The sequence below is a fragment of the Diceros bicornis genome, chromosome 23, assembly GCF_020826845.1.
Source record: "Diceros bicornis minor isolate mBicDic1 chromosome 23, mDicBic1.mat.cur, whole genome shotgun sequence".
NCBI lineage: Eukaryota > Metazoa > Chordata > Mammalia > Perissodactyla > Rhinocerotidae > Diceros > Diceros bicornis.
The window spans coordinates 4,145,915-4,171,945 of NC_080762.1; the positions used below are offsets into that span (position 1 = coordinate 4,145,915).

Consider the following 26,031-nt stretch of genomic DNA (forward strand, 5'->3'; position numbering starts at 1 on the left):
TATACAGGATATAAATTTTATAATGAGGAACATGACAAATTGTACATATGATTTTGTTTTTAAGTCTAGGGAAATGTCCTGTCCACGAGGGGAAAATTAAAAAATAAAAATTAAAAACCCAAGTAACATTTACCTTGTTGCTCCAGTGCAAATAATTTTTCCTGAGGACCAAATTGTAGCTGTAATTCTAGGTTTTCTAAGCTTCATTAATACCTTCTGCAAAAAAAAGCAAAACAAAACCAACCTCATTACATAGTAAGTGTTAATTTTCACATACCGTTCTGCTCTCTGTGGCCATTTTAATGTTTAAATACTACTCCAAGCTTACCCAAGACTGAAATAACTGTTCTCCACATCACCCGTTCTGAAATCAAGTACCATACGGAACACAAACAACATATTAATCCAAAAGGACATTTAATTTACTAAAAATACAAGGTCTGTATAAATCTCGCACTATATACTTGAAAGTCAGGTATCATAAGTATGTAAACACTTCAAATTCCATTCCACTCGGCTCACATAACTGGGATTTGCAATTTGTGTGGACCCTCTAACATGCCAACCTCGTTCAACGCCTCAGGAACTTCGCAGTAGCTGCTACTTTCATCTGGAATATTCTGCCTTCAATAGCCTCACTTCATTCAGGTCTCTCACCAGATGTCACCTCATAGAGAGGCCTTCCCTGGCCATTCCACCAAAAGACTCCCTTCCTGGCTCTCTAACTTCTAACCCTGCTTTATTCTGCATCATGGTACCCACCCCTACCTTATATTGTGTCTTACAGTTGAGATGCCTATTACATATTCAAGTTCCATGTGCAAATCTTGAATGAAGGAGAAATGTTGGAGCTGGAGATGTAATTTTAGATTTCTTAGATATGAAAGGCATTTAAAACTATGGGTTTGAATGCAATTACCTACATAGAGTATAAATAGGTCAAGGACTAAGGTCCAAGATAACATGTGAATTTAAATTTCCATTGCAACTTTTCTTTTATGGAAATATGAAATGTTTTACTGAATAATATAACAAATAAATGAATCAGGCACTGCTCCTTAAAACTCTTGTCACATTTTGAGTTCCTCCCTTTCTCTGTCATATGCCATATTATCAAACTAGAAAGCTATTAAATCTGGGAAGACAAAATTTACCAAAGATCCGAAATGAAATCTGAGCTAAAATACATTATAAAAGTTCATGCACAAGTGGCTGAGAAACACTGGACTGAGTTTATTCTACATTTAACTGTCTCACCATTAGCTTGTCCATCAACTCAGATTTTTCAGTTAACCTTTCTAAGAAAAACAACTTCTCTGCCATACAGCATGCTGAAGTTCCAAAACAGCATTAGGCATTTTCCCTTCTTTTTAGACATATTTATTCCTTTTTTTAGAGTAAAGATGGCATTATTGATGAACCTGAAAATCTTTAACTGTGAGTCACTGAAATTTTTAATTGAACTTAATTCATCTTTACTTAGTTTTTTCTAGTACTAAGGACTAATGATAATTTACCAAGGTATACTGGCATCTAATTTTTAGAGCTTAAATAGAGCCTTTATATACATTATTAATTTTCATAATAAATGTATAGTAAGATATATGTCTTACTATTCTTTGGTTTATAAAAGCCAAATGAACATCCATTATCATTTACAATGTTAATCTCAAAAGACTAACGTTAAAAGCAAGTTATCAGTTTTTATTTTAAATATTACAGGTTTAACAAAAAGTAAAATTTAAAATGTCCCAGTTAGGATATGAACCATAATACTTTCAGCAATTTGTTACTAAAGAATACCAACTACCTTGGCTAATTAAAGAGGGGTATGACAACATAGTACAAAAATTACTGTGTGTGTGGGGTGTGTGTGTGTGTGTGTGTGTGTGTGTGTGTGTGTGTTGTGGCATCATTCTAATATAATTATATTTGAATGAGTATATACGAAAGTCTCACTGTCCCCTCCTTCGTTAAAAGAACCCGCGAGAACAATGAACTGTCCGTGGCCAGTGAGTTCCGTGGTGGGATGTGGAGACGGGCATCTCCAGAGTGGTCACTCCAGGAGAGGGGCCTTCTGCAGGGCACCTAGCACACTGTCTCCAAGACACCTAGCGCACGGTCAGGTGCTCACAGGCCATCTGGAGGATGAATACATTTTCCTCCACCAATCAGAGCACTATATAAAGTTAGCTCTGTAGCATACGTACCGAAATTCAGATACTTACTCCAACATCACGCTTATAAATTACATTTGCTCCCTCCAAAGCAATCTTTCTCAAGTTTAAATGGCATCTTGTTCTGAAGACACAGACGACATTTGTAATTAGAATGTCCAATGCAACATCGCTGTCTGCGTCCATTGGGGTGGTTTAGACTCAGCGTCCACCACGAGGATCACATCCTGAGAAAGAAAACACAATGAAGGAGTTAAACTTAAATGTTTCCTTAATTTATTTTTCACGAATAATCTTGAAAACTAAAATGCAAGAAATGAATCTACATTACTGATTTTTCAAAAGTTACTCAAATCATGTCCCTTCTTTTCCCCACTAAAAATGTCATTTTTTAAAAGGTAACATGTCATATAAAATCCTTCAAAATCTGGACCTAACTTTCATTCCTTAAAATTAATCAGTAACTTTTCCACACCAGGAGCTTAGCAGACTTATCTCCCGCTACTGCCCTTGATGACCGCCCTGCCCCGGGTGCATCACAGCCACGGCGAATCCACATGCACGCCGGGCGCCAGGGCTGGACTCTGCGGTCCCGAAGCCCAACCATTAAGGGTACTCTAACCCACCCCATACAACTCGCCAGGGCTACACAAAGGATGACCCACTTCTCCTCTATTTCAGGGACAGTAACTGAGTTAAGTGTAGAGAAGCAGAAATATTAATTATAACATTTACTAATAGACGTTTCTCATTTACTAGTCATTCATTCACTATGCATTCACTGAACACCTACACACTGAGGACACTGGAGAGAAAAATGAATAAGGCAAAGTCTCGTGTCCTCAAGGAGCCCACAAGCCTGTGTGTGTAGGTAGGAGGTGGAACAAGAGACAATACCATTTTTATGAAGATCACACTCTTCCAAAATATGTATTTTTTCAAAACTATGATAGGAGCATTTCTATAAACCAGCCAACAAATGAAAACGAGCCCCAGTTTTTACTAAACACATGACCCACGTCCAGGTGAAAAATTCTCTCTCTGACTGGGTTTCCACATCTTAAAAAATAAGTAATGGTAATTCGGCTTACCTAACTCACAAAGAGAAAATCAGAAAATCGTAATACTACATTCTAATTATCTTTAAGATTCCTTACAACCACAATATGAAGGACTAGTATTCTTTATAAGGACTCAAATGATAATGGGACAAACAACGACAACGCCAAGAGTCTAAAGAGAGAACACGCGATCCTGTGCTTCTGCCGTCCAGCATCTGACAGCACATGGCCACACGTCAGCCCAGACGCCCAGCGCCTCTCCAGGACCAGACCACTCACCTCTGTGTCCGCGTGACCTCACCTGCATTCTCGTCTCTCACTCACAGTCCCTTCAACCTTTTCTGTTCTCTGTGTCTGTCTGTGTAACCTCCAATGACGTCTGGGTACAAGGGGTGGGACGGGGTGGCCGTGGGGCCTGATGGACAGACACAGAGGTGGACAGAAGCAGTCATCAATATTGGTCTCAAGCAGCAGGCTCAGTGTGTTACGAGACCCACCTGTGCCTCGGTTTCCCTGTGACAGGGAGTGGACGGTGCCTACCACATAAGTGTTGTGGGGATTATACAAGCGCATGAAAATATCAGCACAGCTATCTGGGAACTAACCACACAGAAAGGACAGTGATTATGAATAAAGTCAGTCCAAGTCAACAGGCAGAGCAGCCATTTCTTAGCTCACCTCCCATGACTATATCCCACCCAGAGATGGAGCCATCTGGACACCACCAGGTTTCCCATGTTCCTATAAGTTGTGAAATAACTCTGAGGTGGAGGCTCTGAGCTGCTCACCCCAGCATCCGTTCCACTCTTCCTTCACAACGAACAGAACCCAGACGTCCAGGTGGGGACACTGTGGCAGAAATAAAATATACACTTTTAAGGCTTCCTGGCAAGAGGTACAGCCGAGAGGCCACGTGACTCTGTGCTGGTCAATGAAATGTAAAAGGAAATGGGTTTGGGTCTTTTGGGAAATCTGCTTAGGGGAACTAAGCCAGCAAAGACCCCTTTTGCCTTTCTGCCCTTCTTCACTCTTGCTGCCTGGAGTTTGGACGTTGAGAGCTGATCAAGCAGCCATATGGGATCATGAGACTATGAGACAAGGTCAGTAGAACAGTAACACACAAGAAGCCTGAGTCCCTGATACTGTGAAACTCCTTACTACCCCTGCACTTCCCAACTCCAGACTTTAGGAATATGAGAGAAAAATCAATTTCTATCCTAAGTCCCTCATACGTGGGAAATTTTGTAATATGAGAAAAACCCAATCCTAACTAATACACATCCCACGAGAACAGGCTACAAAAACGCACTATTTAAGGAGAAACTACGTATGAAGAAACCATGTCAAATTTACTTTCACACAGATTTTTTACATCAAACAGGCTGAAACAAATGGACTCAGATCTCCTACTCTGAGTACTAAACCACGGAACTGTCTGAAGGAGAATACAGGACAATATATAAGGTATGAGAAAGTCAAGAAAGAAAGAGTAAAGGAAATCTTTGTGAATGCAAAGAAGTCTTGTAATTAATTCAAAATTGATGACTGTTTCTACACAACAGCAACTTAAATTCTTAAAAAGAGGTCATGGGCACAGTTCATCATAAGTTAGGAAGTGTTCATATTTTAGATGAGTAACCTGGCAAGCAGTCTCAGAAAACATTGCTTCAGTTAAGTTTTAAATCAAAGATATAATATGAAGTCAGTACTTGAAAAAAAAAAAAAAAAGAGCAGCATCTGACATGAAAGACTCCATGTTTATGAAGCAGTGTTAAAAAAGAAAAGACCCATTTGCAGCAGAAGAGACCATCTCAATTTCTAGAGCGTCTGACAGCCTATCATACCCTTTCTAATTTTAAGCGTAGCTAAAAAATTCATCAATGGGTAAAAAGGGTCTACCTGAGTAAACTTTCTTCTCAGCATTAAAGAGGAACTGATTACCCCTGAGAGTAGTTCAAAAGGCTTAGGTTATTCCTGAAAATACACACACATAACTTTGTTTAAATTAAGAAAACAAACAAACAAACTGCTGTAGGAAAGCTGGTGGAAACTAACTCCCACTAGGGAAGAAACATCCCAAATTGTGACTATTATGTGCCTACAGTTAAACATCCAGATGGTCTGTTCCACCTCCTCCCATCCTGAGCTTCCCGAGGTCAAAGACCACGTCTTAAACGCCTGTGCATCCGGCGGCCCAGCACCTTATCTGGCACATACTCAGTGTTCAGTAAGTGTTTGGTGAATGAATGCTAGACAATCAATCTCCAGTCTATACTAAATTGCTCATCTATTCAGAATTCCAAACTATTTATTTTAATACTAGGCATGCAGAAAACTTAAGTTAGCAAGCTGGAAACTTTATTTCCAAAGCTACCTATTTTCATACTTATGCAAAAGAGCTAAGAGTCCTTTTCTTCCCTACAAGCTCCTTCACACAGCATCCATGAAAATGCATATGCAGTATGCTTTATCATATTTTATGTTGGTGTATACGTAAATTTTTTTAACTGGTTTGTACGGTTCTAAGGGGAGTGCATTTAAGTAACTCCACAAAAAAGAACAGTATTTCAAGCGACATTTAAACTCACAAAGCTGTTAAGTCTGCTAACACTATGGCATGAAATATTTACGATACAGAAAAGGGCAAAAAGAATAACACAATGGACATTTATGTACCCACCACCCAGCTTAAAAAACAACAATTACAATACAGTTGATGCCTCCTCATGCACGTCTCCCAAACCATATCCTCATCCCTTCCCTCTGGAGGAAACCTCTCCTCTGAATTGGTGTTTTATCATTCTCTTAAACTTATTACATATGTATTATATCCCTGAACCCAAATAAGTCATGATTTTTAAAAAATACACTGACGGACTGGGTTTGGTAATACTTCATTCACAATTACCTATATTCCTAAGTAGTAGCAGCCTACAATATTCCTTTCTTGGAGTGTCCTTATCAGGCTGAGTATCAAGGTTATATACCAGACTTATTAGATAAGTTAGGTCAGTTTCTTTCTTTCTTTCTTTTTTTGATTCTCTGGAAGACAGTTTAGAAGATCTTATCTGAAAATTGTCTGGACCTGTTTCTTGTTTGTTTGCTTGGATTTTAAAAGACTAATTCAATTTAAGAGTTTTAAGATAATTGATGTCTTCTATTTCAGTTTTCCTAAATCAAATTTTCCTCGGAAATTTTCCATTTCTTCTAAATTTTAAAATTTACTGGTATACAATTTTCCATGGTTTTCTTACAATTTTTTAAAATCCCTGCTGTGGTATACTTATCTCCTTTTCATTATAGTACTTATCTCTGCTTTTTTTCCTTCGTCCACCTTGCTGAAAGGTTTTTCTATTTCATTATGTTTCTTCAAAGAACAAACTATCAGCAGTTAGTTGATCCACTTTATTAAATTTTTTGCCTTATGCTCATCATCTCCTTCCTTCTACAGATCTATTCTTTTTTCTTTTCCTGAGGAAGATTAGCCCTGAGCTAATACCTATTGACAACCTTCCTCTTTTTTTGCTTGAGGAAGATTAGCCCTGAGCTAACATCTATGCCAATCTTCCTCTATTTTGTACATGGGATGCCACTACAGCAAGGCCAATGAGTGGTGTAGGTCCGTGCCCGGGGTCTTGAACCCGGGCTGCGAAGCGGAGCGCACTAACTTTAACCACTACGCCACTGGGGTCGACTTCTGGATCTATTCTTTTTCTAATGTCTTATATTGGAAAGTAAGCTGGATGCTTAATACTTCAGTTGTGAAGTTTTTCGCTTTTCTTGTATGAACATTTAAGGCAATTATAATCCAGCGTTTTAGGTATGTCTAAGTTGGATAGATAATGTTTTATTATCCCTTGATTCTAACAATATTTATATTTCCGTTACTATTTTTCTTGGAATAATTGTTTATTTAGAAGTTCTTTTTGCCTCTGAAAATATATAGTTTTTAGGTTCACTAGTAATGAGGAAATGCTAACTTAAAAAGTGAGCTACCACTACTTGTATTGGCAAGTATCAAACAGTGCTGGGAAGGTGTGAGTAACCCAGCATTCTCTTAAATTTGGTACAGAAACTTCTTACAGGAGATAATCTGGCAGCATGCATTCAAATAACTAAAAATATGCATATATGTCAAACTGCAGGCAACCATTAAAAATGCATCTTGAGAAATAATTCAACCGAGTAAAGTATAAATGAGATTAAATATTACAACTCTGTTAATAACGGAAACCTACACGTCCATCCAGAAGGGACTGGTTAAATAAAGTACAGCACAGTCTTATATAACAGATTACTAAACAGACTTTATAAATTATAAAACTACATGTAGACAAAAATCCATAATGTGAAAAAATTATACCTTTGATAAGAGTTCATTTTGGCTTATATATCTATGTATGTACTTATATACTTATACCTGCCAAAATGTTAACAATTCTTCTATTCAGAGAGTTGCCATCAGTTTTTGTTGTGAGGAAGATCAGCCCTGAGCTAACATCCATGCCAATTCTCCTCTTTTTGCTGAGGAAGACTGGCCTGAGCTAACATCCGTGCCGATCTTCCTCCACTTTATATGGGACACCACCATAGCATGGCTTGACGAGCAGCGCATGGGAACGTGCCCGGGATCCGAATCCAGGCTGCCAGCAGCGGAGCGCCAGCACTTAGCTGCTACATCACGGGGCTGGCCCCCAGAGTGACTTTTAAAAAATTTTTTCTTCTACTGTTTTGTAGAGTCTAGATTTTTTAAAATGAAAGATATCTATTACATTTACTATAATAAAAATAAAGTAATTCCATTCTGATTTAAATATAATTATCAGTAATGTTCCCACTGCCCAAGGCCTAATATTAAGACTTGGTTTAATCAGGTTTTTTTGTCCTGTTTCTCAAGTAAATGCCTAGTATTAGTTTGTCAAATAGTTCCTTCCAATAAAAAGCAAAGTTGAAAACTGCACCTGTCCTAAATTCAGGAAATATCATATTTTAGCTGTCTGTTAAACAGCATCATAGAAGCTGGAGTAGCTTCTTCCTGGCTCAAGGATGTCTATGGACAAGAACACACAGTATTTTGGGTCCTCTTTCTGGTGGTGAAAAACTGCAACCTGAACACATCACCTGGGAAACACCGCCACCTCCTGGTCTCTCAGACAACCCGCACCCGAGACCACTACACTGCACATCTTCCACACCAGGCAGGACACTGAAACTGATGGGCACGATAAACACCGTCATAAAAACGAAGCAAAAATAACTCTATAATCTAACTAAAAGCCAAAATAATAAAACTAAATAAACCTGAGAATACAGAGAAGTAGATTCTAACTACTCTAAGTGTACTCAGGTTGCATCTGTGGATGCTGAAGGAGGGTCCTCAAAGGTTTAACCACAAAATTATCGTCCAAGCTTTGAGAAAGGGCAGAAGTAGGGGAGACTGGACACAGAACCATCTCTAACAGCATGAGTCCATGTGCTCTCCTAGAGAGCGTTCGTCTCGACAAGTAAGACGTGCCATCTGAACTAAACTCGTATTCTTTATTTTTTTTTCCTTTGAGGAAGATCAGCCCTGAGCTAACATCCATGCCACTCCTCCTCTTTTTGTTGAGGAAGACTGGCCCTGAGCTAACATCTACTGCCAATCCTTCTCCTTTTTTTCCCGCTTTTTGTCCCCAAAGCCTCAGCAGATAGTTGTACGTTATAGTTGCACATCCTGCTAGTTGCCGTACGTGGGATGCCGCGGCAGCATTGCCCAACGATGCGCGCCCGGGATCCGAACCCGGGCCTCCCGGAGTGCAGCGCACGCACTTAACCGCTACGCCATAGGGCCAGCCCCTGAACTAATCTCGTGTTCTTTATAAAGCTCCCAAAACAGCAGGTTAGGAAACAGACACTTTGTGCTGCTGATTCCAACACATTACTTGACAGTCTCTCAACATGGGCCTTTTAGAACGAGGGGGACCTTCCCCATCCATTCCATAGCACAGCACAAGCCTTACAGAAGGGAGTGCCGACCCAGCGCTTACATTCAGGCCTGTGACACTGGGTAGGTTAAGTCTTCATTTCCTCTTCTGGAAACTGGTGGTAATATCACCACATCTCCCAGGGCGCTTCTAGGGACCAAACAGGATTATGTCAAGTACACAGCACATAGCATGTGTCCATTAAACGGCAGCTAGTACTGTCTGATGGAGTCACAGGCAGTTCAATATCATAACCGAATACTACTATTTAATGAATTGACGCAAAACTTGAGAACAGTCACGTTAACAGCTGGAAAAAATTGAGATCATAATAGGCTAGGCAGGGGTCAGCAGACTACACCAATGGGCCAGTGCCTGTTTCATAAAAAAAACCTTTACTGGAACATAGCCATGCTCATGTACCTACTGAAGTGGCACAACTGAGCAGTTGTGACAAAGACCAAATGACCCGCAAACCTCAAATCGTCACTATCTGGTCCTCTGAGAGAAAGTCTGCTGATTCCTGGGCGAGCCCAATGAGGCAACACCAATAAAGCAAAATTTAATGCTGATAGATGTGAAGCTCATGTTTTTACTAAAACGAACAACACACCTGTGTGTCATGGTCCCTGATTAGATCCTGGTTTAAAAAAACAGCTGCAAGAGATATTTCCGGGAAACGTGAGTGTGGATCTGAGTGACAGATGAGACAGGGAATTACTGTTATTTTTGTCAGCTGAAAGAAGAGAGTGGTTATGTAGATAAATACGCTTTTTGGAGATGCATACTGAAATATTCAGGGGGAAATGTCATGTCTGTAATTTACTTTATTTATTTTTTGCTGAGGAAGATTCACCCTGAGCTAACATCCACTCCCAATCTTCCTCATTTTCTATGTGAGCTGCCGCCACAGCATGGCCACTGACAGACAAGTGGTGTAGGTCACTGCCTGGGAATTGAACCTGGGCCACAGAAGTGGAGTGCTCCAAACTTAACCACTAGGCCACTGGGGCTGGCCCGTAATTTACTTTAAAATACAAGTATCTTTCACGATCTGAACTCAGTAACAAACAGATTTGGATAAAGTTTCAGATGACTCTCTCAATATCTGGAATCTTGCCACAGGAACCAAACAAATTTGGACAATCTATTCTGAGGTACAGAACAGATCTGGATAGTAGGAATAACTATTTTAACAAAAAAAGTGCCATATTATTGCTTCATCTCTTAATTGTTAAATCTAGGTGATACATATATGGGTGTTCATTACACTACTCTCCCTACATTTCTGTCTGAAAATTTCCGTAATAATTTTTAAAAGCTGTTAAGAAAAAGACTTTTCTTCACAATAGGTCAAACTAAGACAACATGAGGTTTTAATTATATTACTTAAAAAAAAACCCAAAACAACCGTAGGTTAGATAGGAGTGTCCAGAGCAAAGGAAGTAGTAACAGCCTCTTTGCGACTGCAACATCTAGAATGTCCTGACCTTACCATTTAAAGAGGGCACTGACGTCCAGCTCTCCAGAGGAAAGGAGGATGGTATATAAAAAGAGTTGTGTGAGGAGAGTCTCAGGACATTTAGCACAAGAAAGGAAAGATGGTTGTTCTCAAATATCTAAACAAAAAGGAAACTGAAAGATCCAGTTCAAGTCACACGAAGTGCATCTCATGAAATCACACCAAAACCCCAATACCTGCAAAGTGGTGGGCTCCGCAGAAGATAAGCGTCAAAACAGGGGAGGCAGGGCTGGACAACTAACAACAGTTAGGTCCCCTATAGAAGGAGTCATCTATTCGGGGGAGATGAGACCAGATGGTTTCTGAGACCGCATCTAACTCTCAAATCCCAGGACTCGACCTCCTGGATGAAGACAGACGATAGACAAATGTAGGAAATTATACACTAACTTTCTATTTTAATTCTAGAACTATTATGTTGTTTAGTTAAATTAACATCCTAATTCTGAGCCGCCCACTTGCCCTTCAACGTGCACCTGCGGTCAAGGTCAAGGGGGCAGAGAGGGAGCTGGACGCGCTCAAGGACAACAGCATAGGTGGTGGCTGGCCGACGCCGCGGCCCGAGGGCGCACCCTTGAGCAGCCAGTCCCTGTGCTGGCACTTGTGCCTTCTAGCCACATGAAGACAATGTTATTAACAGTATGCCTGGCCACCAAAGCCTCTGTCTTTTCCAAAGAAAAGCTTTATATATTATACCACCCATATTACATAAAATATTTAATACATGCTTAAGTAAAAGCAGAGGTACTGCTGTACAAAACCATCATTACACTAAGTCAGACAGAAAGTTGAACCACCTTCATTACATACGTCTCCACCTTCTCTCTCGGACTCAGTCAAACACCAGTTCTGAAGACTAGAAAGAAGGGCGTTCATGTGAATAACTTTCATCAAAATGAATTTAAAAATCTATATTAAAAGAATGACAAAGATATTGTTTTTTTTAACGGAAATTAATTAACAACAACTCTGAGGGTTGCCGGCAACTATCTATTAAAAAAAATAGTAAGGAGGAGTATATTTTATGTTTTAGTCAATAAAAATACTTGTAATGGTGCCTAAAAGGTAGATGAAGATTTAAATGATGCTGACTTTCTGAATGAGTTCTTAAGGAAAGATAAGCCAATGGTTTACATGCTCATGAAAAAGTTCCAGTTGAAAAAATGAAGTATTTTGCAATTTAAGATTACATAATCTAATACCTATCCCATATTAATAATGTTTTTTAAACAGTAGCCTACTTAAGAATCTCACTATTTCAACATGTACTAAAATGTACCTATAAAGTAAGAGAACTTGGATGTTCAGACCTGGATCCTAATGGAAGCTGTGTGACAGTAGGCTGGCTCTGAACCGTTTTTCCCCTTACTTATGAAATGCAAACAACACCATTTACTCACCACACGATTATTTGGAGACATTAATGAGCACCTCACAAATTACAACATGCTCTATTAAGTAATGTCATATTAGTCTTTGCCAACATTACTATTAATCTGAACCAATGTACTATCACAGATAACAAGAGAAAAAAGTGTATTTTATTGAATACAACTTGAAATTTGGGGATTCAAAGTTGAGAAATTTGTCGTATCAATTCCTTATTATGCAAAAGCAATATTTATTTTAGATAGATTTCTCAGTATTTCAAATAAAAGGTCTTAATGTATGATTTTTAAAGAAGATAGCACATCATTTTCTGATTACATAAGAATTACTAAAAAAATTCAGCATAACCCTACTGCAGTGATAATTACTGTTAAGTTTTTTCTATGCTTGGACAGGCACATGTTTTGAGGCTGCTAAATCCACATATGTATCTGTGCATATTAAACAAGATTGGCAACATATGCATATGCTGTTGTACCTACTCAACAAAGGATTTTGTTAAAAATCTTTGACAACCTGGGATACAAGAAAGAGCAATATTGAATTAATTGATTTTCCTTGAATACTAATGAGAATGAACTTTTCAAATATGACTACTTGTATTTATTCTATGTTAACTGTCTCATATTCTTTGTTCATTTTCCTTCTGAGATAGCTTACTGATTTATAAAAGCTCTTATACATAGAATATTAACCTTTTGCCTGCTTATGCTATTCCTTCTGCTAAAAATGATCTATCCCACTGCTACACCTGGCTCACTCCTACCTGTTCTACAGCTCAGCATCACCTTCATTCAATCAATTCTATAACCACGAACTGGAAATCTAAGTGTTAGGGCCCTGTCTTAGGGGATGGGGATCCAGCAGTGAACAAGACCTGGTAGCGGGAACGCAGGTGTTCTCAGCTCTGAGGTGAGTGAAGAGTATGAACTGTTCAGATCTGAATAAGGGCCAGCATGGCGAGAGGGGGAAGAGTGAATGGGAAAGGGGCAGAAGACGAGGCTGGAGATGCAGGGAGGGGTCGAATCGTGTGCCCCAGGCCACGTTAAGGATTTTCATATTTATTCCAAGAGCAATGGTGAGCTAAAAGAGAAGCAAGAAATGACATGACACATTTGCTTTTAAAAACTATCACTGCCGCTTCTGTAGCAGGAGAATGGACCGGAAGATAAGAATGGGCAGGACACTCTGTCAGAGGCTCGTGCAGCAGTCCTGGTGAGAGGTGACGGCAGTGGGGGCCGAGGTGGATGAGGATGGAAAGAAGAGAGACATTTTCAGGAGATGGAGTGAACAGAGCTTGATAGATATGGGGAAGAGGAAAAGGGAGATGGAGGAAGACTGAAGGTGTGTGGCCTAAGATACGATTTACTGACACAGGAACACTGGAAGGAGAGCAGGTCTGCAGGGGAGACGGGAAAAGGAGGAAGGTAAGGATTCTGTTTTGGACATGCTGAACTGAAGGAACTTGTGATACATCCGAGAGGAGACACTGAGTAGACAATGAGGTAAGAGGCCCTGCTCAGGACAGGTCCTGGTCTAGACTGGAGGTGAAAATTTGGAAACCTTAGTACAGAAGGTAATTAAAACCATGACGGTAAAATAAGAAATCAAAGGCACTAAGACAGCTGATCCCCCAGACTGAGCCAGAGGCCCTCCTCTGAGCCCCGCTGCCACGTTGCTATGCACACCACACCACAGTGAAATTTCCCACTTACACCCATCTCTTTGGTGGACAACAAGCCCCTCAGACGCACGATCGAGTCTTCCTTATTTTTGTACCCAAGCCTAGGCACAGTTCCCCAGGCACTAAACATTCAATAGAAGGTCTGCAAGAGCTCGGCTGTTAGCTTGAGATTATTAAAAAGCAGTATCTACACACACACTCTCAAGTTTAAAAGCTCAGATTCTGGAGCGGATGACTTGGGCTAATCCAGACTCCAGCACTCATCTGCTGTGTGGCCTGGGGTGAGCTGTTTAACGCCTCTGTGCCTCACTGTCCTCATCTGTGGGTGAGGCAGGTACAGTCTCTCTCCGAGTGCTGTGAACACTGAAACTCCATGCCAGCACTTGGCACAGCACTTCACGCGGTCAGCATCCAAACTGAGCGACTCTCACTGTTATTATTATCATCTTTCATCATCTTCCATGGAGACAGAAATGTTCAAAACTGGAAAGGATTTCCAGCTATTCGTTGTGGTCCTCAACTTTGGAACACAAAAACAGATCCTGTTCCTTCAAGTCGAAAAGCAAGGGATAAAAACAAAGAATACAATTTTGATGTATCTGGCAAATGAAATTAGTATTTAAAAAAATAACTAAATTTAACAGTGAATTAGAAAAAAATCCCCAATAATAAAACCATTTCAAACCACAACATAGTAGCTGCTGATTGTGTGGGTGTTTTTGAGGGGGTGGGGTTGGGAGGAGAAGGGGAATAGGAAGAGACAGGGAACAAGCAAGAGTCTGAGCAAGTCTACCACATATTACTAAATAGATATTTTGCTAACTTTTACTTAGCTGGGTACCTGCAACAACAGGAAAATTAGAAGTACAACAGGTTTCCATATTAAACTGCAACAAAACTATTCATCATGTTCATCTCAAGTGTAAATTTATCATGTTCATTTCAAGTGTAAGGCATCAGTTTCTCCAGCAAGTCTTCCGTGTCTATTTTCCCATATTAGGGGCTATCATTTAAAAAACTAGGAAGTTTATCTCTTTATAGAGAATCATGATATTTGTTCTAAGTTACCCATAATAAGTAACTACAATTTGTGAGACTAATTTAGCCATTAAGCTGATGCTAATAAAACAGCATAATTTTTAAAAGATAATTAGTTTCCTTGCAAGTGTAAATGTTAATTCACTAAGCAGTTAACAAACCAAATAAACCCTCTTTCAGCTTCTGGCTTGTGTCAGGGTTGGCATGCGTAAAGTTCAAACTTCCCTGTATTCTGGTTTTTATTTCAAGGGTGTGAATGCAAGGTTCAAACCAGAACCACCGACGGCTCACTGAGAATGCAGTCAAGAGAACGCACTGCAAGGTGGCAACACAACAGGTGAGAGTTCCTATTCTGACAGCTTCCTTTCTACTGTCCTTATAGGTTTACGCTTCATAAACAATGTCTGCTCCAGTGCAGACAACCTGTTTAAGGTCTATGTCATGCATGACTGCCATTTAAGAAAAGAAGGTAAGATTATGAAATTAACTACTTGGAAAATAGTGCATAGAGTTCAAACTTTTCTAGTTAAAAAATAGCTTACTATTAAGTAAAAAATGTAACATATTTAAATAAAAGCAAACAGGATTACAGAACGAATACTTTTCCACATGAAAGTACCATTAAGAAGTTCTTGTTTTACTCAGAACTAATCAGATCTTTAATTGATCAGGGCTGAGTCACTCAAAAATGATAATTATGGAGAACTTGTCTAAAGGTCAGAAGAAAGCCATAAAACTTTAAATTGGAAATTAAGGTCTGTGAGAAAGACTAAAGGACACTGATTGAAAACTAGCACAATAGTCAACTGATCGTTAGTTATTATTAGTTGATACAATATCAACTGTAATTAGATGATAACATACAAGTAAAAGAAAGGGTTCTTACGTAAAACACACAACAAGCGTGATAAGGAAGTTTGCTGATCAGAACACTGGTTCTTAACTATTAAGAAAAAGAGACAACAAAATAAAAACTATGAAGACCATCAACTGCCAGAGATATTGATTAACTAACCTTCGTGGGGCCCTAATTTTTAAAACATTTCCAAGCTGCTGCTAATGAACAGCCCGTTAAGAGCCACTGGGCTGCAGCACCACAGCAGGTTATCAAAACAATGGAACTCCCCTTCCAGTAGGTCCTTAAAGTGGGCCATATTCTCCTATCAGGACTTTATCACAGAGAACATCACGATTTCTGCACCCTGTTTACCAGGCATTGTTTCCCTCACTTGGATTCATGCTCAAAACCCTCCCAGCCTGCCTTCTGCCTCTGCACCGCAGGAAATGAAGGGCTCATTGCTGAATCCAATGTCCCAGTGGAAACTCCCTCCTACTGGACCTCTCCAGAGCATAACGCACTGGCAGCCCCTGATTCCTGAACCTCTCCCTCACCACCCCATCCTTGGCTTCCGAGGCACCTCTCGGAGGTCCCCCTCCCTTCTCAATGCTTCTCTGCCCCTTAAATCAAAAGTTCTCAACTGAAGCCCATGCCAGTCCCTGCGAAGCTCAACAAGAGGCCCCAGAGGCGAGGAGCGCTGAAACTGCACACACAGCCCTGGACGCACAGCTGAAGGAGTCACTGCTTTCCTCCTAGTCTCAAATGAGTGTAAGACCCCTGCAGGTCACAGACCACTGCCCTAAACCCTTTTCTTCTCGCAGATTCCCGGGCTTATGGCTCCCACATCAATCCTGACCTATCAGAGACCTGAATCCACCTTCCTAACTGTGTGTTAGGCATATTCATTACATTAAACCAACACATACAAAATTCACGAATCGCCTCGGAAACACTTGCTGTCTCTTGATTCTTAATTTCAGATAACGGAGCCACCATCCAACACTCACACCTGAACGAGAAAATTTCAGAACCATCCCTCGTCTCTTCTTTTTCTTCTGTACCCAGTTAGCTTCTCATCTAGCTTCTTTTCTGTATCCAAAGCATCCGTGTTTCTTTTATGCTTTCACTTGTCATCATGGCTACAGCCTTCTAATGGAACTCTGCTTGCAGTCTCCACAATCTAGTCCATCTACCAAAGAAGCTTCCAGAATTATCTCCCTAATTGTGCCACACCCCTGCTTAAAGAAACATCTCTTGGCTCTCTTAGACGAAAGCGAACCTGATTTGCTTGGCTTGGAATGCAGCGAGCTTTCTGTCTCCAATTTACCTTCTGTAACCTAACCTTCCACTTCTAACACACCGTTAACAGTCTCAACTTTTTACCATTCCTCTTGCAAGAGCAGACCCTGTCCTGATTTTATATCTGCGTAGGATGCCCTCTCCGCCCCCTTCAGCTAACACTCCCACTCATAACTGCACTCATTCAGTACCCAGCTGATGTGAGCCAAGCACCAGCTAGACGCTGGGGATGCAGCTCAGAACACGAGGGGCGGGTAAGGACCCCTCACGGTAGCTGTATTCCAGTGGAAGAAACAGACAACAGAGAGACAAGCAATTAAAATAATTAGAGAATGTGATCTATGCTATAAAGGAAATAAGATGACACAACACAAACTTTAGGAGGAATGATCCAGGAAGGCCTCTTAACTTCCTCAGAGATGAGAAACTATTCTCAAAATGAGATCTTGAAGGGTAAGAAGGAGCCAGTAATATGAAACACCGAGAGAAGAGACCCCAAGCAGAGGGCACAGCAAACGCAAAGGCATCGTCTGCATCACAACCGTCTACTAGACTGCAGGCACCAAGCTCCTTGAAAAAAGCTGTTTAACCTAAACGTGTGTCTTCAGAATGGGGCTTAGTAGCTGGCACTTGGTCGTCTACTCAACAAATAGTCGCCGAATTAAATGAATACTTGAAGAACAACTGAAAGGAAGAACTGTGAAACTGGGGAACCAAGGGGAAGAGCAGACGTTTTGCACAATAATAACAGGGATCTGAGTAGCCCCAACCACTCAAGTTCTCTGACACGTCCCGTTAATTCCTTGCTTCACACTCTGGTACGTCCAGCTCAGCGCTCCCACACCTGACAGGTCCTCACTGGTTCTAGCGCAGACCCTCCAATCCTGAAGGGCAACTGTGTTCCGGGAACTCTTACAAATACAGAAATATCATCATTTCTGATATAAGGAAAGAATTATTTTAATTAAAACATACTACGGACCCTCAGCACTGAGCCCCCCACCCCCAAAGAGAGTTGTGCTCTTCATTTCACCCCCAAGGGTCCTAACTCATCTGCACCTTAAATTCATTCCACGAGAGTTGGTATATAGACTGGCATATCAACCTCCAATTACACAGGGTTTGAGGAGAAAGCCATTGTTTCTCTCTTTACAAAGTGAGAGTGAGGACACAACATAAGATAAACTAAGAACATAGTTTCAGACATTTGTAACTTTTCCAGTTTAACAGGCCCAAAACAAACATCCTAGAAAGAGTAAATTAAAAGGCACACATTCTTTTTGATTTTATTTTTTTGTGTGTGAGGGAGATCAGCCCTGAGCTAACATCCGATGCCAATCCACCTCTTTTTGCTGAAGAAGATTGGCCCAAGGCTAACATCCGTGCCCATCTTCCTCCACTTTATATGGGACGCCACCACAGCATGGCTTGACAAGCGGTGCGTCGGTGCGCGCCCGGGATCTGAACCTGCGAACCCCGGGCCGCTGCAGCGGCTTGCGCGCACTTAACCGCGACGCCACCGGGCCGGCCCCAAAAGGCACACATTCTTAATGTACACAAAAATAAAACAATTATCCAGGCAGTTTTGAACTATGCTTAGAAGCAGAATCTTCAAGATTACTGGCCAAAGACTTCCTCTGCGACACTAACCTGAAGATGCGCCTCAACAATAAGCCGCTGTGAAGACGCCCGAAGCACTGCTCCTCCAGCTCTGCATCAGCTGTGAGCCGTGGAGCCACATCACGTCCCCACCTCAGGTCCCCCGCCACCAAAAGGGAGTAGAGAACTGAGCTAAGAAATCTAGCGTCTTCTGAGATTGGCATACCAAATCTGTGCTGAGGGAGGTCTAATCAATTGGTGACTGCGTCTTCAACGTGGTTGTGCCTCCTGCAACCACCCTAACCAGCCACGAGCAGAGATCTCGGGATGCGGTCAACCCACGAGCATTTACGGGATGCATGTCCACTAGGGTGCACACACGTACAAGTAACCGGAGCTCACGTAGCCATATGCAGGTGAGAGGAAAAAGGCTTTGTGGCTCAACAGAAGTATCCGGCAAATTAAAAAGCACAGAGTGGTTCCTGTTCCACAAAAGCTAGGTGAACCACGAATCTTAGCTGAGGTTCAAACAACGACAGGTTCTATAAACACTGACCACAGTCATAAACCAAATATCCTTCTTCATATTTGTACTTTTGGTTACACACTGGCTTTATTATCTTCCTATCTGAAGCACAGCAGCATCTGGCCCTGAAAAGTGTGGTGGAAAGAACACCAGGGAAACATTAACGTGTTAGGAAGAACTTCCTCTCAAAACAGGCAGGTTTATTCCGGACAACAGTATTGACACCTTGGAGACACGTTTTCCTAAAAGTCTACCAGTATAGTCCTCAGATTATCTCAAACTAAAGGAGATTATATATATATATATAGCCACGATCATTTCCTCACTTATCTCAATATTTTTTAGATCCAGGACCCATGATGGCTATGAAAATAATCTTAACAATATTATACCAATACTAAATCTATTCTGGGCAACACAGCTATTACTCAACTAAATCAATAGTATCAACTAGACTTCACTCTCTTTAAACAGGAAAACAAAAGCCACACCTCTAAATACAAGCATATTTGCCAATCTCTTTAGTGTGCGTGTGTGGGAGGGGAGTTATATAAAAACACACTAAAACAAACAAAACCAGCACAATATGGAAGACGGAATTAAACTCTACCCCTGCACATTTAAAGCAAAATATACTTTTAATAATATGTTTTATAGAAACTTCTATAAGATATATTTTATAAAAATATATTTCAACTAAAAACCATGACCTGGATATGGATATTAGCCAAAACATGAAAGAACAGTTTGCAATTCATTGTGTTTAAGCAGAAATATTTATTTTCTAGTCAGCAGTTTCAAATGTCCACACAACTAAACTGAAACTGTTTGGACCTAACCTTAAAAAGCGAGCCATTTCCCCAGCAGCCTCTGCGAAGCTGTAATCACCACAGGATCTCCTGATGAGGGACCCCAGGATTTGGGGCTGGCCTCACCATCGATAAATAACGCTGCAATCTCCTGCGCTCATTCTTGAGCCGCCTGAATTACTGGAGCAGAGCAGCAGTTTCAGCTACTTCTAAAATTACAAGAAAGCTACTATGTAGAACATTTATAGTGACACAGAAAACTCAAGTTAAATGGCTTGACAATGACACCAACAAGTTTCAAGTTTACCATCTTTAAGGTCTTGCAAGCAAAAAATAGTGTCTTCTAAAGAAAGACAATTCTGCTAACTGAAACCACTGGGGTCTCCTCCTTTTGCTCAGAAGCCCCACATAGCTACACGAGCAGTCAGGTCCGCAGGGAACCCGCCTTTCAACAGCGGCCACACGGTGCTAGGCAAGGCTTTGTCAGCCTTCTTTTCCAAGAATCAGAGATGTTGGTTATCACCATAAGTGATAACCACATGCCTGTGTGACAATTCAAAATTAAAACAAAAGTGCTTCCCCTCCCAAAACCTAACGGAAGATGTGAGTCCGATCTTCAGTGATCACAAAGAATACCAAAGCTTTAAGAGAAGCCTCCAAGCACAAGAAACAAAGTATTCAAGTGGGTTAATGGTTCACCTTTAATATACTACCTAGTACCACTGTTACCAGCACCAGCGAATACTTTTTTAGCTCTTAACTATGCTGAGCATTGTTCTACGTGATGTACACTTAATTCTCACAGCAACTCCACAAGATAGTACTAATATTAACCCCATCTTGCAGATGAGGAAACTGGGCTCAGGGCAATGAAATCCCCCGTTGAAGGCCACACTGCTAACAAGCACCAGAGCCACCATGCCGAACAGAGGCCGTCCGTAGCCAGGGTCCATCCCCGTAAGCACTACACTAACCCTAATTCCCAGAAAGTGCAACTGATTTTGATCAAAACCCTTGTGTCTCTCAATGAAATACTTGCAATTTATCAGGAGGAGGAAGGTTAACACCTGAGTCTTTGGAACCATGTAATTAATGAAAACAAATTTTTGCTTCCTTTAAGATGTTGTAAGCTCTCACCTAGCGAGTTAAAAAACAAAAACATACCACGGACCAATGTCTACAGACAGATGTCCATGGTGCAAAAAAGCACTAAAGTCATTCACACACGTCACGAGAAAACTCTTGCTTAATACACAACCTGATTTCCAGTATTCTTTCTGAATGGATGAATACTGCATGGTCAAAATCACAGCCAAACTTTTGTCCTGCATTTCTTCGTGAAATTTTAAACAGTTGCACTATTGACTCCCACGTGAAGGTAGATTTGCACTGTCCCAGAATTCACCTGAGTGTGTTGTTAACATTTACTAGGATCCCCAGCAGCAGGCCTCCCAACATAAAACCAGCCATTTAAACCAAATTCTGAATTTTATCCCTCTTTAGTCACAAGGCAAGACTAGATGAGTACAATTTCTGATACGACCTGACTCCTTTCCACTAATGACACACACCTGGAATCCCGCTTTTTCACAACTATACAAACACACACACTACATCTCTCTTATAAATGAAAGGTTGACTGTGTCACAATACAAAAATCAAATTAGTCTACATGGCGTGGAAGACCTCAGATATGTATATACTCTTCACCCTTTTTGAAATTTCCTAAAGTGGTAGTCGTGTGACAAGAGCACATATTATATCTACTCAAGGCAGCACAGCATTATTTTTATTGTTTGAATTGGTTAAAAAAAAGAGCCCTCATCATCTTTGAGAAATCTTTGCTGTTTACAACTTGCAGCCAGCATAAAAAGTTGAAATTTTAGGCATAAAGAATTGGATTCCTCATTAGATCAGATGCCTAAAGGTTCCCTTCATCCACTAGATAAGTCCCTGAAGTGAAAGAAATAAAAATATATATCCTCCTATTAACATATTAATCTTCAAAATACACACACACACACGCGCACAACACGGACATATAATATGATGGCGACTCACAGTCCTGATTCTCAAGAAACTCCTAATTCAGCAAGAGCACCCGGCAGTATGTGATAAAGGATTTAAAATTCAAATGTGTCTGTCCTGTTTTGGTATCCACGCGTGTCATGTCTCCGCTATCTACAAGTGCACAGAAAGCACTTGAAGAGACACACTTGTCATCCAGGTTTGCACACCTGATGTGGCATCAGGCATACAAAAGGTACAACAAATACGGGTGTAAACTTCAGGAAATCTTTATTAGTTCAAAAGCCACAATACAGGCAAAGGTTCAAAGCACTACAGGTTTTGACTCAGAGACATTATAGAAACAGTCTACTATAAATTCTTCTGAAATCAATTTAAACTTTATGTTTCATAGCAATAATAATTTCATCACATGGTCTATGATGCAACAGAAGGAAATCCATCACCAGGTTATTACGGGGCTCCTTCACCTAAAAACAGCACCGAGAGCCGCTCAACTAGATTATACAATATCTGCTGATTTTTAAATAATGTGCCACATTCATGATAAGAAATGATACTCTCCAAAAATATTCAGTCGTATATTTCATATGTATTTGTTCTATTTTATAGCAAATTCTGCACATTCTATATATATATACACATTCACAAAAATTTTGATATGACAATTTTCCACATGAAGAAAAATTTGTGGGAATCACTTAAATTGTTCCCTCAAATTGGGCAAAAAGTAATTTCAGTCAAATATTCAGATGCAAAATGATCAGAACACTGATGTTAAGAAAAGTTTTTTTGGAATAAGAATTATGAAAATCTGAGGTTCAATTAAAAACAAACAGCAGGCTCTACAATACTCATCTTTAAAAAAGTGACTGTCTACAATTACATTACTACCACTTGGGACTTCTAAAACATCTTTTCTTCTGAAAACTCCAAATATTTTTACATGCCTTATTTCAATACAGTCTTTTGATTCTCAGCAGAAGGCTCCTACCTATCATACTGCACAATCAACAGTCGTTCAGAAGGAATACAGAACATCTGACATGACTACTCCAATCCTCAAATAATACTGTAACACCATCCCTCCAATGTAACACTAATCAAAAGAATACACAGGCCCAGACAAGTGTTGAAAACTCGGTAAGAAACAGAAATAATACAAAGAGCATATAAAATCATTTTTGGGACATAATTAAGCAAGGAGAGGAACTAAGACAACACCAAACGTTGCCAGGGTTGGAGCGGAGCGCAGGGAAAGCAGAAATTGGATTGTTAATAAAGGTGGAAGCTAGGTCCTGACCCCACTCAGACACGGAAGGGGCAGTGGCAACATCAAATAAGGTCGAGGTGAAGTGAGTGTGTTACAGGCAGCCCTGAGAAAGAGGGAATTCACTGAGTCTCAGAGGCACTAGGAAAATCCTGGCGCTCAACATCCAGCAGCCTCAAGTGTGGTCATCCCTCAGTGTACCCTTCACAGAACAGCTATATGAAAAGATTAAGCCACAGTCCTTGATTCATTAACCTAAAGATGACAATACTGGGTTTTCCTTCTCAGCCTTAAAATGAAACTTTAAGTATCCCAATGATTATACTTCCCATCTTTGTTAAAGGAATCTGCCAATCTCATACAAGAAATTCCTTTAACAAGAAACACTGAACCTCAATTCCATGAAAATGCCTGAGTTAAAAACTCTGTTTTGGGGCCTGGCCCCGTAGTGGTTAAGTGCACGCACTCCGCTGCTGGCGGCGCGGGGTTCAGATACCGGGCGCGCACCGATGCACCGCTTGTCAGGCCATGTGGCGGCCACGTCCCATATAAACTGGAGGAAGATGGGCACAGATGTTAGCCCAGGGCCAGTCTTCCTCAGCAAAAAAGAGGAGGATTGGCATGGATGTTAGCTCAGGGCTGATCTTCCTCACAAAAGAAAAAAAAAATTGTATTGTCACATCAATCAAGAGCACACAGTAGCAGATCATTAGTTTCTGAGACTGATTTTGAGGGCAGAGAAAAGAGAAGAGGGGGCTGGAAATAAGGATGACACCTTTTTGTTGAACACAAACCAGGCTTAGCTAAAAAGGTGGGGGACAAACAGAAGCTGTGGTTGACATAATTGCTTCTGTGATTTGTCAGTTTTATTTTCATCTTTCATCTTCAACTTTATTATAAACAGCCTTGTTCCCACTGAACACAAAAATGGTATTACTGTAGTATGTATATGTGGCCTTTCTCGGATGCCTCATTCTCAAATGAGGAAAACCTCATTTGCTGACCTACAATGGTTTGGCAAGTATAAAACCATTAAGCAGTTAGTGATGTAAGGCTTAAAGAGACTGCTTAAACTGAAGAGCATTTAACTGAACACATCAAACTGTGAATAATTCTTTAACCCAGATAGAGAAAAAAGCCCCTTCCTGATTCGAATGAACTGCCATTTTCTCAAACTTTCAAAGAGACTGCAAATTAGGCTAGGAGAGCTGAACCCTCTCCTTCTAGTTCTCTTTTTCAATTTCCCCAGGGAATCTGTCATTGTTTCTTCACCAAAAAAAAAAAAAAAAAAAATCACACCAGGCTTGTTTCCTTTTCCCTTCTCGAGCCAGTGTTAAGGCACCGTTCTTAACCGTAAACACACAGCCCAGGCTGGTTAACTGCCCGTGGCTGGGGAGCTGCAGGTGACAGATGCAGTCAGAGGGCGCACAGCTGTGGACTGGCTGCAGTCCGCGCCTGGTGCAGCGAGCACGCTGGCAGCGCCCGCAGATGCACATCTGGGCGGAAGGGCAGAGTTTCAGACACCGCCGTTCCCCATTAACTGCACTTTTAGGGCTCTGGCTGGCTATTATGAAGCGCTTATCCCGCCCGACCCTTATCCTGGCTCAGCCCTCCCCACACACAGTTCATTCCATCCTCCTCGGTTCCAGATCCTTCCTCCTCAAGCCTAATTCCGGGTGATGATGATGATGATCAAATAAAGCGGGGCTGCTGGCTTGCGAGGACCGGGAAGGGGCGAGGCGCTGTTCGGGGGCCCCCGCCGCAGCAGGGGCCGCGGGAAGTTCTGGGGAGCGCGGACCCCCGGCACCCCTGCGCCCCTCCTCCGGGGCGCTCCGTCCCCCGGCCTTTCCCAGGGAGCCCCCTCCCTGCTCCCACCCGCGCCCGGCCCGCTCCCGCGGGGCGCCCCGCCCCACCCCGTGATCCCTGGCGAGCCCCCCGCCGCCGTCCTCCGCCCGCCCCCGCCGGGGCCGCGGGTTACCGTGGGAAGAGGGGGCGGCGGCAGAGGACGCGGCGGCAGCGCTGCTGCCGGTGGCGGCGGACGCGGAGGATCAGCTGGAGGACGAGGATGATGATGAGGCGGGCGCGCTCCCCCGTCTCCATGGAACTCCCGCCCGGCCCGTTGCTAGGAGCCCCCGCGGCTCGGCCTCCGGGCTCCGCGCTTTGTTGTTCCGGGTCCGGGGCGGCCCCCGCGTCCCCGCGACAATAAATAGACGAGACGCGGCGGGGCATAGAGACGGCGCGCGGGCTAGAACGCCGCCAGGCCGGCCGCCCCGGCTCCGCGCTAGCCACCACTTCCGGCTCTCGCTGCTCCCTTTCCCCGCCCCTTCCCCGCTCTCCGGGCCTCCTTCCGGGTCCCGGGTCCGGGCCGTGCGGCCCGCGAGCTCGGCCGGGTGGGCGGGGAGGGGGTGCTCTGGGTGCAGGCTGTTTCGCTTGAGACCTGCTTAAAAAGGTGTGCAAAAAACCGTGTATCCCTTGTACATTTTTAGCTGATATCTAAACAGGAGTACGTAACTTCTGGCGTTCAGTATAATATACTTCACTTTTTTTTTTTATCGAAACCTTATTACTTTCTCGTTAGTTCATTCAACTCCTAGAAGAGGTCCACCGCTGAAAATTATTAGCAAAGCTGGTCCTTAACAACTAAGTTTATTCTCTAAGTCTAACTTAGACATTTTCTGTCTGAAAAAGTCCTGCTTCGCCTTTTCAGTTGAAATAAACGCGTTAATTGACTTCGCCGCGATAAAGCTCTCACTGAGGAATTCTAATCCTAGTCCTGAAATAGATAGGAGAGGATGGAGGATGGACGGACGGACGGATGCATGGGTGGG

At 41.8% G+C, this 26,031-nt stretch overlaps 1 protein-coding gene across 3 annotated transcripts in view; it reads right to left on the reverse strand.

The window, feature by feature from the left end:
* The window catches only part of TBPL1 (TATA-box binding protein like 1), a 29,944-nt gene extending 4,559 nt beyond the window's left edge, over window positions 1-25,385 (reverse strand). The window contains exons 1-4 of one of the 3 annotated variants that reach the window (XM_058566246.1): window positions 25,182-25,385; window positions 3,540-3,653; window positions 2,229-2,404; window positions 134-216 (exon numbers count right to left, since the gene is read on the reverse strand). In XM_058566246.1, the coding sequence (XP_058422229.1) occupies window positions 134-216; window positions 2,229-2,363 (218 nt within the window). In that variant the 5' untranslated portion in view covers window positions 2,364-2,404; window positions 3,540-3,653; window positions 25,182-25,385. Of the gene's footprint in view, window positions 1-133; window positions 217-2,228; window positions 2,405-3,517; window positions 3,654-25,181 lie in introns of all 3 variants that reach the window. The other 2 variants (XM_058566245.1, XM_058566243.1) reach the window with 2 other exon arrangements.
* Between the last annotated feature and the right edge of the window lie 646 nt (window positions 25,386-26,031).